General features: G+C 41.0%; 1 protein-coding gene across 1 annotated transcript in view; it reads left to right on the forward strand.

The window, feature by feature from the left end:
- topaz1 (testis and ovary specific PAZ domain containing 1) overlaps nt 1–13,619 on the forward strand; it is a gene marked incomplete in the record, with an annotated part of 32,422 nt that extends 18,803 nt beyond the window's left edge. The window contains 10 exon segments of the mRNA XM_036214273.1: nt 2,051–2,143; nt 2,211–2,311; nt 2,391–2,454; nt 2,528–2,699; nt 5,905–6,005; nt 6,073–6,238; nt 8,553–8,687; nt 9,147–9,341; nt 12,703–12,889; nt 12,958–13,619. Of these exon segments, the coding sequence (XP_036070166.1) occupies nt 2,051–2,143; nt 2,211–2,311; nt 2,391–2,454; nt 2,528–2,699; nt 5,905–6,005; nt 6,073–6,238; nt 8,553–8,687; nt 9,147–9,341; nt 12,703–12,889; nt 12,958–13,156 (1,413 nt within the window).
- Nucleotides 13,620–14,409: the final 790 nt, after the last annotated feature.

Raw genomic sequence — 14,409 nt, forward strand, 5'->3', positions numbered from 1 at the left:
AAGCCCCCCTCCTTCCGTGTTCCATATAGGAAGTACCACTGGGTTCCAAGAAGGCCAAAGTCCCATTGACTTACATTGAGAAACAGACAGTTATTTCTAACTCATTTTATATGTCAGAATAATCATTCTTCCTCTGCTGCTTTCTGATTAACTTCTTTTTTCTAATCCTAATTTTTTTAAAGATTTTTTTCCATTATCACAAGTTATTAGAGTTATAAATTGACCAATCAGATGGCTCAATAAACGTTTGTGGGTCGGACGTCGAACGTCTGGGGGGTTTGAGTGACAGATGATGGGTAGCCAATGGGAGCAGACTTCATCAATGGGTCCGTGAAGACCTTTTAACACCTACTTTACAATTCAACAATGTACCAATCATTGTCCTACTGTTGTTTTCCTCAATGGAATGTACCGATGCAGCAGTTTAAAACAACAAGAGGAGCATGCTGTCGACATTTTTAGATGAGGATTTACTCTGTAGAAATAGATTTCACTCTAAGGTTATGTGCTTTGGACCTTTTGTTTGATTAACGTTCGTTTTTCTTTATTTTCACTGTTTTAATTGTAGCTTATAAATTATAAGTTACATATATGCGCATAAAATCACCAACCAAAGTTTCATCTTCGCTGCACTTTTCCAGCTTCAGCCTGAATTAGACGCAGCCGTCTGAGGAGCGCGAGACAAACTAGAAAGGACCTGGTCGTATTTTCAAACAGAAAAAGATCCAGCTGTTCACTTGTTAGGATGGTTATTTATTTTAAATACCGCTGAACGCGCTTCTCACGTGCATCTGATCAGACTGTAACCTGGCCGCACATGTGAAGTAACACTGCGGCGCGCGCGAGAGGGACACGCGCAGTTCTCCAGCGACGTCACCCAAATGCTCCTTTGATCTCGACAAAAATGAATAAATGTAAGTAAATCCAAAAGGACCGCTGACAGAATCAAATGTTGGAATGGTTCTCCCTCAAAGACTTCAACAATGACTTGTACAATTCTCTCGAGCCGCCGTTATTAAAGTAGAAGCTGTTTACATCCGCGGTCTCGTGGTCGAGGCGTGAAAAGAGGCAGACTGTTGCAATAAACTCACTCCTGATTGGCAACAGTACTTCCTGTAGATTCATGACTCAGCTATGACTCAGACCAATCGCTGAAGATGGGTTGCAAATGGCGGTATCCGTTTCAGGAATTGACGGTGAAAGCGGCGGCCTACTTTCGCGAGGAGAGGAAGTAATGCATTTGCAATGGGGAACCTCATTGCTCGCTCAGTCCATTATTTTTACAGTCAAATAGAGGAATGAACATTATACTGCACTTAAAAGCTCAAAAAGTTTTTTTTTTCCCGCCCCTTTAAGTGGAAACAATGTACTTGTGGCATTTTGAGTGTTTCTATGGAGCTAAATCAGGGCCATAAATATTTGAAACCCAAATAAAGCATTTTGAAAAAAGTATTGGTGTTTGGCCAAAAAAAAATGTAAAATGTCCAAAACTCAAAATTTCAATTTCAAAAGTTTGTGTCAGTTTCAAAATCTTTCTTCACTTTAAACTCCTTTTTTGTTTTCGAGTCGGAAAATTTCAATTTCAAAACTTTTGGCCCCGTTGGGGTGGGGCTAACACGAAAGACCAATCAAAATCGATGAGGGTAACTTCAGTCCCGGTGCATTCACTGACTCTGAGAACTGTGACGATCACTGTCAGAAAATGTCTGTTTAGTCTGTACTGTCATAGTCTGAAGTTGTCTCAAGACGGGTGTAAAGAGCAGAGTTTTATCGCGTACAAAACTCTGTTCTAGCCCAAGTTTTAAAACCTAAAAAACAGAACATTTGAAGCTGAAAATAATTAAGTTTCTTTTAGAATAGTAAAACGTTTTGGACATTTTACATATTTTTTGAACCAAACACCAATCTTTTTTGGGGGGGGGTTGATATAGCTCCATATTTTTTGCTGCTTTTTTATGGATCTCATTTTTGAGATTTCAGTGATCTACAGAATTGATCTTTGTTCATCTCTCATCGTTGACCCTTACTAATGTCTTCCTGTGTCTTTCAGCCCACCCACGAGTTCCTGCTCGACCTTTTCAAATTTGTGCGGGAAAAGTCTCTCACTGGCTTTGTTCCTGAGCTCTTGAAGCTCACGTTTAAGGTACCTCTTAAGACTGCATCAACGCCCTGCAGGGCGGCGCTGTTCTTCATGCATTCTGTGTTGGCAGATGGCGAGCGTTGGTCTGGATCTCAGCTTGGATTGCCTGGACTGTGTGAAGAACATGCCTCTGTTCCAGCAGACAGTTGCTGCAGCCTCTCCACACCAGAAGTTAGTGGAGCTTCAGCGTCGTTCCATCCATCACTCTGGTGGATTTTTCTAACCACTCAAATGAACTGATTTCTTAAAGGCTATCTCCTAGCACACCGATACCGGACTACCTGAACTTGGCTCACGCCGTTGTTGAAGTCGAGGTCAGTTCTGGATGTTTCCTGAAACCGCACAGCTTTTAGTCCATGTGTGTTCTAACGGGATGTTTTTACTCAGCTGTGCACCAAACAGGAGGACTGGAAGCGCATGGGGAAAGTCTTTTGCTCCATTTGCCAGTCCAGCTATCACCCCAACCAGGTGGAGAGCATCAGCGGCCGCATCGCCATCGCGCTCCTGTCTGAGAGCAAAGACAAGCTGTCGCTGCCGTTCGCTGCCTTTGTGGAAACAGGTGGAAAGTTCTACTGAGAACTTGAATGTTTAACTTGTTCTTACAGCTGCATTCACATCTGAGCATCAAATTCACGTCAGCCGCCTCTAGTGCGAGTTCTCTGCTTGATGCCCGATCAAAAATGTGTTCAAGATCTTAACGCTCCAGACTTGTGTGGGAGGAGCTACTGCTAAATGTTTTAGCTTGATTGCTACATGGAGCGGCGGCTGTGTTTATCTCATTACAATGCATTGAAGACACGGATGATGCAGAAAAATTTGGTTTATTTGTTTAAAAAAGTTCTACAAAACAAGGAGGTTATTTGATGTTCTCTGCATTTTGACTCTTTCTTTTTTTTGTATTTTGGTTCTTAATTGGACTGTTTATTTAAGTTGCCACGTAAACATATTACTACAGATATGTTAGTATTTTTAACTTTAATGTTTTTAATTTTAAGTGGCTGGATGACTCAGTGGGCTAAGTATTAGGGTTGTGCCAAAATATCGATATTGCGATGTATCGCGATATTTAGTACTTTGATCGATTCTCGATGTGTTCTCACCAAGTATCGATATTATATTTTCATTTGAAGAAGCTTTTGCGCTGAGCTTCTGAGTCGCACGGCGGAACTATTGAGCAGATAGATGCGCTGCGTCGGACTTTTAATAGTGATGCACGCGCTCATTCGGGAGAAGCTCCGGTGAGATTCAGGCTCTGTAGTGCGTGTGTGAAGCATGTCTACCTGTCAGCATTTATCATCCATCTGTAGAAGAGGCAGCCGTTGTAGGTAGCAGATGTGCTCGGCCTGTCAGATCGGCTCGGTGGCTCGCACATAGATGACGTGTAAGATTGTGATTGGTCCGGACCATTAGACCACTGTCACGTGACACGGGGAATGACACAGACACTTCCGCCATAACAATGCACAGATTCATCCCGAGTAAAGAACCGAGGAGGTCCGAACAAATACGTTAAGAATCACAAAAGGAGAAGGAATATTTGCCATCAGCCGCAAAAACCTTGACAACGAAATAATCTGATGGAGAGGAATCATCACAGGATAATGATCGTTATTTTAATAGAGAGAAATCAGGCTGGGAAGCAGGACGTCTGAGCTAAAGTGGGTGCTAGCGACTAGCATGCTAGCTTGTTGTTGGTCGCACATAAAAAAAAAGTAAGTAATTATTCGAACATATTTTTTCTAAATACATCCTGCCAATGTTGAACTTCTTTCTGGTCTCATGGACCGGATGAAGTCCCGCTAGAACATGCAGCTCACGTTCTGCTCCGTTACACAAACACTGAGGAGACCAGACGTTAGTGAAGGAGCTGTCAATGCCAAAATAATAAATAATAGCCCGAGCAGATCTCAACACTTTTTACTTTCTTTTTTAAAAAATAAACTGTATTGTAAACATCAGTTCCAGTACATAAAAACTACAAATTAGCCAACTCGTTTGTTACAGTTGTGTGACGTCATCACTAGTCGCAAGCACCCGAGCTGATCTGACAGGCCGAGCACATCTGCTACCTACAGCGGTAAGAAGTGACTTTGTCTGAGCGCTAGAATGTCAGCGATCACTTACTTCCTGTTTGCTGTGGGAACTGGGTGCGCGCTTCGCAGTTGTCTGTGTGTACTTCAGGTACCATCGGAATTTTCGCTTTCATGCACATCAATGTTTAACCTGCTGCTGTACGGTGTAACTTTGGTAAATTTATAATGTGAAGTTTTCAAACAATGTAATTACTTGTTGCTAATGTTAATTTAAAGTAATTCTTAAATAAATAAAGCAGAATTTGATGTTTGAACTTAAATAAAAATGTATTTAAAATAAAGTGCATGAATTCACTGTAAAATTAGGGAGAATGCTAATTAATTGAAGCACTTAAAATTATATTTATTGCCATTATTATGTGTGTTTTAAGGTTTTTACCTATTGACTGCTGACTGACCAAATGGAAAAATGATAAAAATTGGAAAAATAATCTCAAGTAACAGTCTGAGTAAATCAGCCTTTATTTTTGGATGCTCCGCCCTTTTCAAGTGAGAGAAAAGTGCACAAAAAATTAGGTCAATTTTGAGAGAGGCTGTAAAACATTATATTCATCATCCTTTGGTGTGACGTTCTCTTGGAGGTAGATAGCTGTCACTACTTGACTTATTTAATATTTGTTCTGTTTACAACAATTCTGCACTAAGTAGTGTCACTGCTGATCATGTTTACTATTGTTAACATTGAATCTGACAGATAATTCCAATTCAGTTGTAGTCAATGTTTGTCAAAGACAGTATTACTGATTTCAACAATGTTGCACAAGTGTCTATAATTTGTTGCACAAAATAAGAAAAGTTGTTTATTATGATTGTTTTTAAGCTAGAAAAGATAAATGGGGATATATTTTCCCAAAAAACATGTTCTTCTATATAATGTTAGTTATTAGAGGATTTTTACCAATTATCGCAGTATCGCGATATTACAGATATCGTGAGCCATGTATCGCGTACCGTATCGTGAGGTACCCAGTGATTCCCAGCCCTACTAATTATAGGGTTTGCACCCAGGAGCCCTGGGTTCGATTCCCAGGGTTGTCCACTGATCCCCACCCACATTGGGTCCTTAGTCAAGACCCTTGATGCTGCTGCCTAACTGGGTCCCTGTGCCCCTCAAGTACAGGGTTGTGTCAGGAAGGGCATCCGGCGTAAAAACTCTGCCAAATCACTGATGAGAAACAGTGGGTGCTGTTACGCTGTGGCGACCCCGAAAAATATGATAACCCAAAAGGTGAAGAAGAAGTTTGTATTTTAAATTCTATTTTCGTATTGTAAAGAACATTAAAGGAATATATTGTAGGGGTGTAACAGATCACAAAACTCACGGTTCGTATCATGTCACGATTTTAGGGTAACAGTTTTAGGGTCGTGTCACGGTTCGAATCTTGTAACAGTTTTAGGGTCATGGTTTGGATCAGTTTATGCTGCAGCCAGTGACTCCGCCCCTCCCACAGCTGAACTCACGTCATTCATAGACTTCAGCACAAAGGAGATGTTCATTTCTCTTTTAAACTGCTTTTAACCTTTATTTCTGCACATTTGTAGTATAAGTTAATACAGAAAGATCGTCTTTGATCAAAATGTTTTTAAAACAAGCATATTCTTGTGTTAAGTTTAAGTTTTGGGGTGAACCAGTGTTCCTTAACCAACATGGCTCTGACCGTGTGACTCTAGTGTTCCAGAGTGAAGGGGAGGGCAGCCTGGTGAGGATCTTTGTTGGCAGGATTGGAGTCTCTTTGATGTTGAGATACCATAAAACTCACCAGTGGTTGAAGGTAACTCGCCGGCGTCTCCTGTCTTCAACAACTGACTGCAGTTTAACAGTCCTGCGCTCACCTGCAGGGCCGCGCCGTGGTGGAGATCCTGTCCCTCTGGAAGGTCGGCTACACCACCATGAAGGGTCTGTTCGGGAACGAGGACTGCGCGTCACGCTGCAGGCTGGTCACCGTGGCGACAGAGCTTTTCCTGCTGAGCGGCAGCGTGGAGGGGGCCCTAAACACGCTCCGGGGTAACGGCTCTAACCCAGACATGATCCTCAAACATGAAGTATTCAACCGCTCACTTTGTTTAAGGCGCTGGGATTTATCAGGCAGAAACTCAATATTTAAGGCTTTGGGAGCCATGGTCTCCAGGCCGTGAACCGGTCAGCGGGACAGCTGGTACAAAAACAAAAAACAAACACGTCCTTCATATTTTCAGATTTATTTCTTATCTGATTCTGAAGTTTCATTTAGGAAAACTGAACTTTCCACCATTTGGTTACATGTCAAAAATCCATCCGCTGCTTTCTTAAAGCTGCAGCAGCGACCAACCATGAGCTGGCACAGTTAACACAAACAGAAATGTACTTTTCCCAGAAAAGATGCAAAGAAGAGCCTTTGACTTCAAAATAAAGAAATCTGCATGTAATTGACCAAAACCAGGAGTCTTGACTCCAAATATGGATTTTTAACAGTTTTTCCCCCACAGACAATAATAATGATGCAGAATGTTCATCAACCAGCCGTCTAACGTTGTGAGGTCGCTGCTAATAAAGTTGTTCTAACATTGTTCACACTTTAAAAGTCGGACGAGGCTAAAGCTGGTGTTGGATTATTTTATTTTTTATTAGGGCTGTGAATGTTGAGTTAATGGAACATAATTTATTAATATGTATTAAGGACCTCAGGCGTCCTGTTGTGCAGCTGTGAGATCAGCGTAATAAAACCTTTGGACAAAAGTGATGTTTTATTTTAATAAATAAAGCAGAGAATGAAAATCAATCTGACGGCTGTAATGCAGCAGTACACGCTGTGAGGGGGCGGAGCCAAATGGAGCTGTCTGCTATGAGAAATCCAACGAGGGAACAGACTATTATTTTATTTTGGAATGGGGATGTTATACATTTTCCACAATAACAAGCACCGACGTTGTCTACAAATTGTGGAAACTCAGTGGTTCTCTGTGAAAGTCCCAGACAGACACGCCCCCATCTGTGCAGATTCCAACCGAGCCGTTCTGAAGTCCAGCTGGATCAGACTTCGCCTAAAAAAATGTTTTATTATTTTTCATAAACGTAATAAAGAAAATTTTGGAGAAAAAAATGAAAAAGCTGAAAAAAGCAGAATAACTGGAAAAATCTCCAATACACAGCAGTGAGACATTTATATTTTTTGGGCTGCCTGATGTGACTTTAGCCTGAATTATTTTGTATTTTCATTCAAAACATGTAGATTAGTTTTTACAAATTTTATTCTTATTGTTTTTATAAAATTACACCTAAAACTTTCATTCTATGTTGTAAAACCAGTTTCTTAAAGATTTTTGGAGTTTCCACAGAAAAATTTTTCCAGATGGAAGTTTTTGTTTGTCTAGTGTGTGAATATAACAGAAAAATGACAAAATAAAGGTAGAGTCACATATGAGAGGTTATGGTGATAAAAATTATACCAAATAAGCAGCAGGTAGTCTTTCAAATTGAAATTACAGAAGATTCAAATATAGACAAAAACTGAGTTTTAGGCCCTTAAAGGGTTAAAAAAGTAAATGTTCTAAATGTACAATTTTGCATGTGATTTCATATTATGAATATTTGCAGATAATAAATGATTGGCAAACATTGTATCTTAAAAAAAAGGCCAATAATCACGATTAACTTATTTCCAGATTTGTGATTTAGTTTTTTTTTTTAATCGTTCAAGACCCTCATTTTTAGCTTTCCCTTTGACAGTTTTGGGTTAAGGGGAAATAATTCACATATGAATGGTTTCTGTATGAAATCTAGTGAGTAAATGAAGTTTAGAGCAGCTGAAGATGTTATTTCACACCAGATGAAGATTAATTTTACTGGGGGATTAAAAAGAAAACCATTTGGCCTCGTTCAGGCCGCTCTATGAAAATATTGTGACATTAAACTGATCAGTGGCCTGAAAAAGGTTGGGAATTTTGAATATTAAAGGATTCAAAGAAAATAATTGGTAGTGTACATTTTGTCACGGTGCATTTGTTTCATCAGCAGGTGATGAACTGCATGCTGAAAAGTTAGGATTTATAAAGGTTTAGACTGATATTTTTTTCTTTAACATTTTCTTTTGCATAGAAATACTCATATTGGCTGTTTTGATATTTGTGTACATGTTATCTTTTCATGTCATTAAAGAGTCAAAAGCTTAAAGGTGCATACAGTAATCTTTTTCCTGTGATAGCAGCTGAAACGTTTTCTGCACTCATTGCTGCATGTTTCCATTTCAAACTTCCACAAGAAACAAAAGACAGAGTGGGATTTGTGTGCAGTCTCTGAGGTTCTTCTCTGTGCTGCAGCTGTTTCTTCTGCTTTTGCACAGAGAATGCCTGGTTCCTGAGCTCCTGCTCATGGCCGTGTGACCCTGCAGACCTGGAGAACCGGGCTCGCGTTCTGAAACACCTGGCTGAGAAGACCTCTCAGAGAGAGACGCTGGAGATCCTGCGAAACATGCCAGGTATGGAGAGAGAAACGGATCACCTGATTTATGCCGGTGTAACACTTGATTTGTCTCTAACTTTGGAAAACTCTGCTGACGGAGCATAGTAGTAGTATTTAAACGCACCATTTACAGACGAATCAGTGAGACATGGAATAAGTCTCACCACAAACTGAGGTTTTGTGTGTGCGTAACAAGGGATTCGTGCGTGATTTTTAAAGATTTACATGTTTAATTAGTTTCAAGCTGCTGTAATTTTAATTTGCTCATGTATAAATTTGTATTTTGTATTTTTTTTAATTTTGTCATTTTTGTACTTATGCACATAATGAATTACATGATTTACAAATCAAGAATTACGCACACACAAATCGGGGGATACTTGTTTGTCTCCATAGCCAGGAATCAAAGACCCCGTGGAGGTTTTTCTGTGATCCATCAGATTCAGGAAAAATGAGGTTTCCTTTTTCCCCTCAGACGTCTCAAAGTGCACGTCTATGTTCAACTCTCACCTCCAAGCTTGCGTGGACAGACAGATCCTCCCCGTCGCCTCAGACACGGTGGACTTCATGCTGTCTAAAAAGCTTGCAGTCGACCACACGCTGCTGCAGACTCTGTTGCACAAGCTGGGGAAGCAGAACCTCTGGCTCCGAGCACGGGAAGTCTTCAGGCGTAAGTCAAACCCTGTTTTTCTCCAGAATAAGAACCAGTCCAACCGAATGAGCCAGAAAGCAGTTAGATCTCACACAGACGCTGTGGAGAGGGCAGAGAGAAAGCAGCATGCTCCAGCTTCATGTGTGGAACATGGATGAAGCTGGAACACAGCGAGCTGGTCAAGGAAGCTGCTGTTATTCATGTTACTATCTGTGCCACACTTACTCTAAAGCTTTAAAATGATGCAACATACAACAGTAGACCTGCACAATAAACTGCAGATTTACCGTCATCAAAGCATCAGGCCAGTGCGGTATGAATAACAAAAAAGAAGGCAGAAGCGGTGATACGTGGTCTCTGGATGCACAAACCCTCTCTTTGTAGTTTGAAGTAACAAATCAAATAAAGGCCTTAATGCAGGAGGGTCAAACTCAATCACACAAGGAGCCAAAATCAAAGACACACCTTAGGTCGCGGCCGAACAGGATAAACATTTATTGAACACTATAAAATTACATTTTTATAACTTTAAAACTGTAAGTTTTTAAAATAATTATGAATGATAAAAAGTCAGGAATATTTTTCTAGAATAAATCAACGTAAACTTTAAATAACTTTCAATTATACAGCTTAGAAATGAGCTCAAGATAACATCGGGCCATTGATAACAATAAAATGATCTGGAGGGCCGGATCCGGCCCCCGGGCCTTGACTTTAACACATGTGGTGTAATTCATTAAACAGTGTTATGAAGCTGTTTTGTCATTGACCAATCACTGGAGCCCTCTAACACCAGATGTCCGCCTTCTACATGGTGCAGGAGTATGAAGAAAAAAACGACTTTTCTCCCGACGTGTGACTGAACAAGACTTGCAATGGTTGAGCACAACACTTCTGAGGGTGGGGGCGTCAGCCGCTCTGAATCACCTGCACAGGTGTACTGCAGACCCCCCACCTCCTGACGCTCTTCATTCAAATCAATTTTCCAATCAAATAGCAATTACAGCCTCAGATTTGTGTCCCCCGTCTTTATTTTAACATGCATCAGAATCAGGCATCCCCACCACGTGTGGGAGGAGTTTAACTCCAGGTGCAGATGAGGAGAGATCAGGTTTATTTATTTTCTACCAGAAACATCCGTAAACATGTTTGAGGTTATGAAGAGATTTTCCTGGTTTGGATGTCTCTATCCCACGGAGAAAGTCAGCCGCTGCTGCATGTGCTCAGTAGTGGAGGTTGATGTTATATGTGTGTATCGTTTGAAGTACTTTATAGTAGTGATGCACGATAATGACTTTTTTACATCCGATTCCCATAACCGATACTTTCTGGTCTCTTATAGCTGAGACAGATAAATAAAAACTATTTTTAAGTACAAAGTAAGAGTATATGGCTCCTAAGTATTCTAACAAATTTGCAGAACATGTTTTACCTGGAAACAAATTGAACAGGTAGTACAACACTATCAGCTTTTTCAGTCTGCTATACATCTGTGAATAGAATAGAATTTTAATGGTCTGAACAAATGTTAAGACTTGAACTTAAATATCAATGTAACAATGAGATTTTAGCATACAAATAATGACCAATATAATAACGTGTACAGGAAATACTTTAATTTTGAAGTGCCAAAATAACTGCTTTGTTTTAGACTAAAGTACAAAATAATAACTATCGTTTTTGCTGATGTGCAAAGTGAATGGTTGCTGATAGAAATGAACTTTTCAAAATCAGGCATTCGAGTCTTTTACAAACCAGAATGACAAAAAGAAACAAACCACAACTATTAAATTTCATGTTTTTTTGTTTGTTTTAAACTGGTTGGATCAGTGGGAGATTTTACTTGACAAAAAGTATCATCTCTGTTTTCTCACAGGTTAGCAGGTCTCTATGAATGCTTGTGCAGGGCGCTAACATCATTGTCATTGGCTGTATATGATAAGACTGTTTATATGATTCTTACAGTCTATAGTCACTGCTAGCGCCAGGCTAATGCTAACTATTGCTAGCAGCAGCTTGTTCTTTCCACTTATTGCTGTGGTGAATTGATAAATGGCTTGCAAGATTTGTTGTTAGCTCCACATTTGCTCCCTCCTCATGACACTTCTGTTCATCAAATTTTGCAAACAGTGAGTTAGTCGTTGGTCCTCGACATGCTAAAGTTAGCCTAGACGGACGAGTACTGGCTGCACTATATAGTTTTCTATGCAAATGGGGCATTTAGCTGATATTTTTGCCAGCTATCAACTTCAGTCTTTTCAGCTATCAACTTCAGTCTTTTCAGCTATCAACTTCAGTCTTTTCAGCTATCCACTTCAGCATCTTCAGCTATCAACTTCAGCATCTTCAGCTATCAACTTCAGCATCTTCAGCTATCCACTTCAGCATCTTCAGCTATCATCCTCAGTCTTTTCAGCTATCAACTTCAGCGTTTTCAGCTATCAACTTCAGCGTTTTCAGCTATCAACTTCAGCGTTTTCAGCTATCAACTTCAGCATCTTCAGCTATCAGCTTTAACGATTTCAGCTTTAGCGTTTTCAGCTATCAGCTTTAACGATTTCAGCTATCAGCTTTAACGATTTCAGCTATCAGCTTCAGCGTTTTCAGTTATCAGCTTCAGCGTTTTCAGCTATCAACTTCAGGGTTTTCAGCTATCAACTTCAGCGTTTTCAACTATCAACTTTAGCGTTTTCAGCTATCAGCTTCAGCGTTTTCAGCTATCGGCTTTAACAATTTCAGCTATCAACTTCAGGGTTTTCAGCTATCAACTTCAGCGTTTTCCGCTATCGGCTTCAGCGTTTTCAGCTATCGGCTTGAACGATTTCAGCTATCAACTTCAGGGTTTTCAGCTATCAGCTTTAGCGTTTTCCGCTATCAGCTTTAGCGTTTTCAGCTATGAACTTCAGCATTTTCAGCTATGAACTTTAACGATTTTAGTTATCAGATTCAGCGTTTTCAGCTATCAACTTTAACGATTTCAGCTATCAGCTTTAACGTTATCAGCTTTAGCGATTTCAGCTATCAACTTCAGCATTTTCAGCTATGAACTGTAACGATTTTAGTTATCAGCTTCAGCGTTTTCAGCTATCAGCTTTAGCAATTTCAGCTATCAGCTTCAGCGTTTTTAGCTTCTTCAGCTATCAACACTAGCATCTTTAGCGGACAAATTCAGCTTACAGCATTCACACTAGCATTATCACAGGTAATGCTATATAACTAGTTCATAATTATGTTAAGTTACATTTTTAACATTTTAAAAATGTAGTTTTAAAGTGTTCTATAAATGATTATCCTGTTCATCCCGTGACCTAAGGTGTGTTTTGGATTTTGGCCCTCTGTGTGATTGAGCTTGACGCCCTGTTCTTTGTGTAACTGACAGACTCCCTGAAAGCGGGGCTCTACCCCGGGGTGTCCGCCCCGCCGGAGGTCATGACGCTGGTCATCCCCTGTGGGCTCGGGGAGGTGGAGCAGGTCCTCGCGCTGGAGATGTTCATCACCGTCAACTCCTCGCTCATCCTGCATCTTCCTGACTCCTCCCCCTCCACTCTCAGCATCACCCTCACAAGGTAAGTTGTGCGTCGGTGTGGGAGGAGCTTGGGCTTCCTGTTGATGATCTCCACCTTTGCTCTTCCAGGAGTGACATCAGTGAGAGCGACTACCTGTCCGCAGGGAGCCGCCTCCTCACAGCAGCTTGTGTCCCGCAGCCCAAACTCACCGTCCACTACACCGCCGTTAACTCCTCCCAGGAGCAAGTGTTCAAGCTGGACATCCCCTCCGCTCGCCGCTGGCTCCGTCACAATCATTCATGGGCCAGTGAGGTGTGGGGGCGCTGAAAATGGGACCTCCCCCAAAACGTTTCAGGTTTGGAAAACTCAAACACCATGGATGAAATCAGGGACTCTCCATCCGTTCTGCTGCTCCCCCTTTTCAATCCTAGTCGTATTTCTCCAGGACCCAGAATAAAGCAGATCTCTGTTCATCTCTCTGTTCACACTTCAAATCGGTTTGGATTTGGTTTGGTGTTGCCCGTCTCAGTATTTCCATCCTACATTGATTGTATTCAGAGTGCAGCAGCGTCACAGTGGAGGCTCGCTGTCACAGTTCACTGTAAATAGATTTCGATAAATACATTTCCGTTGCTGGTTTTTCATTGGTTTGTTCCAAAACTGGCTCTTAGGTTTTTCATTTCTATGATGTTTTTTACTCAAGAAATAAAAGCAAAAAATCTAATTTCTATGTCCTGTTCTATTTTGTGAATACATTATCTTAAACACTATAATAAATCTACACCAGGAAGTGTGTCCCTGTAACATCTTTCTCTTACATGTTCTTCCCAATTTGACATTTTCATACAATCATCCAAATGAACTCTGGTCAAAACGAGCACATCCATACACAAGCCGCTCCACCAGGGGGCAGTACTGTCCTGGAGGAGCAGGGAGCATGTGCATCCATTTGTCAAACTTTTTTATCCTCCCTGTGATCTTCCTCTCATCAGTCTTCCTCGGTGCAGCAGGATTTTTGTCCCGCTCTGAACACAAGCCCTTCTCTGTGAGCGGTCATGAGATCTGAGGGGATGCAACTGCAGCGGCACGCCGGCAGATCAGGCGCCTCTGCATGGGACGTTCGGAGGTGGCGACGGTTAAAAAAATATCCTGGTTTGAAGCTTTACTCAGTCCTGACCCGTTTCAGGCCCAGTCTGCTGTTCTGAAGGCTGCTCTGCTGGATTTATTCATGTTTGGAGACGTCATTCCTGCAGGACAGCTGTTCTGTCCTTTCATCTGGATCAACGTCTCATGATCACTCAGATGACACTCATACTTGAGTCGTGAGGTCTTCCTCCAATCATTAGATCAGGAGTGTCAAACTCAATCACACGAGGAGCCAAAATCCAAAACACACCTTAGGTCACGGGCCGAACAGGATTAACAGATTTAGAACACTCTAGACTGCATTGTTGAAACCATAACTTTTTAACATAATTATGAAATAGATATATAGCATTACCTGTTATAATGTTAGTGTGAATGCTGTAAGTTGAATTTGTCCACTGAAGATGCTAGTGCTGATAGCTGCAAGCACTGAA

Source organism: Oryzias melastigma, linkage group LG11 (genome assembly GCF_002922805.2).
Source record: "Oryzias melastigma strain HK-1 linkage group LG11, ASM292280v2, whole genome shotgun sequence".
In the NCBI taxonomy this organism is placed as follows: Eukaryota; Metazoa; Chordata; class Actinopteri; order Beloniformes; family Adrianichthyidae; genus Oryzias; species Oryzias melastigma.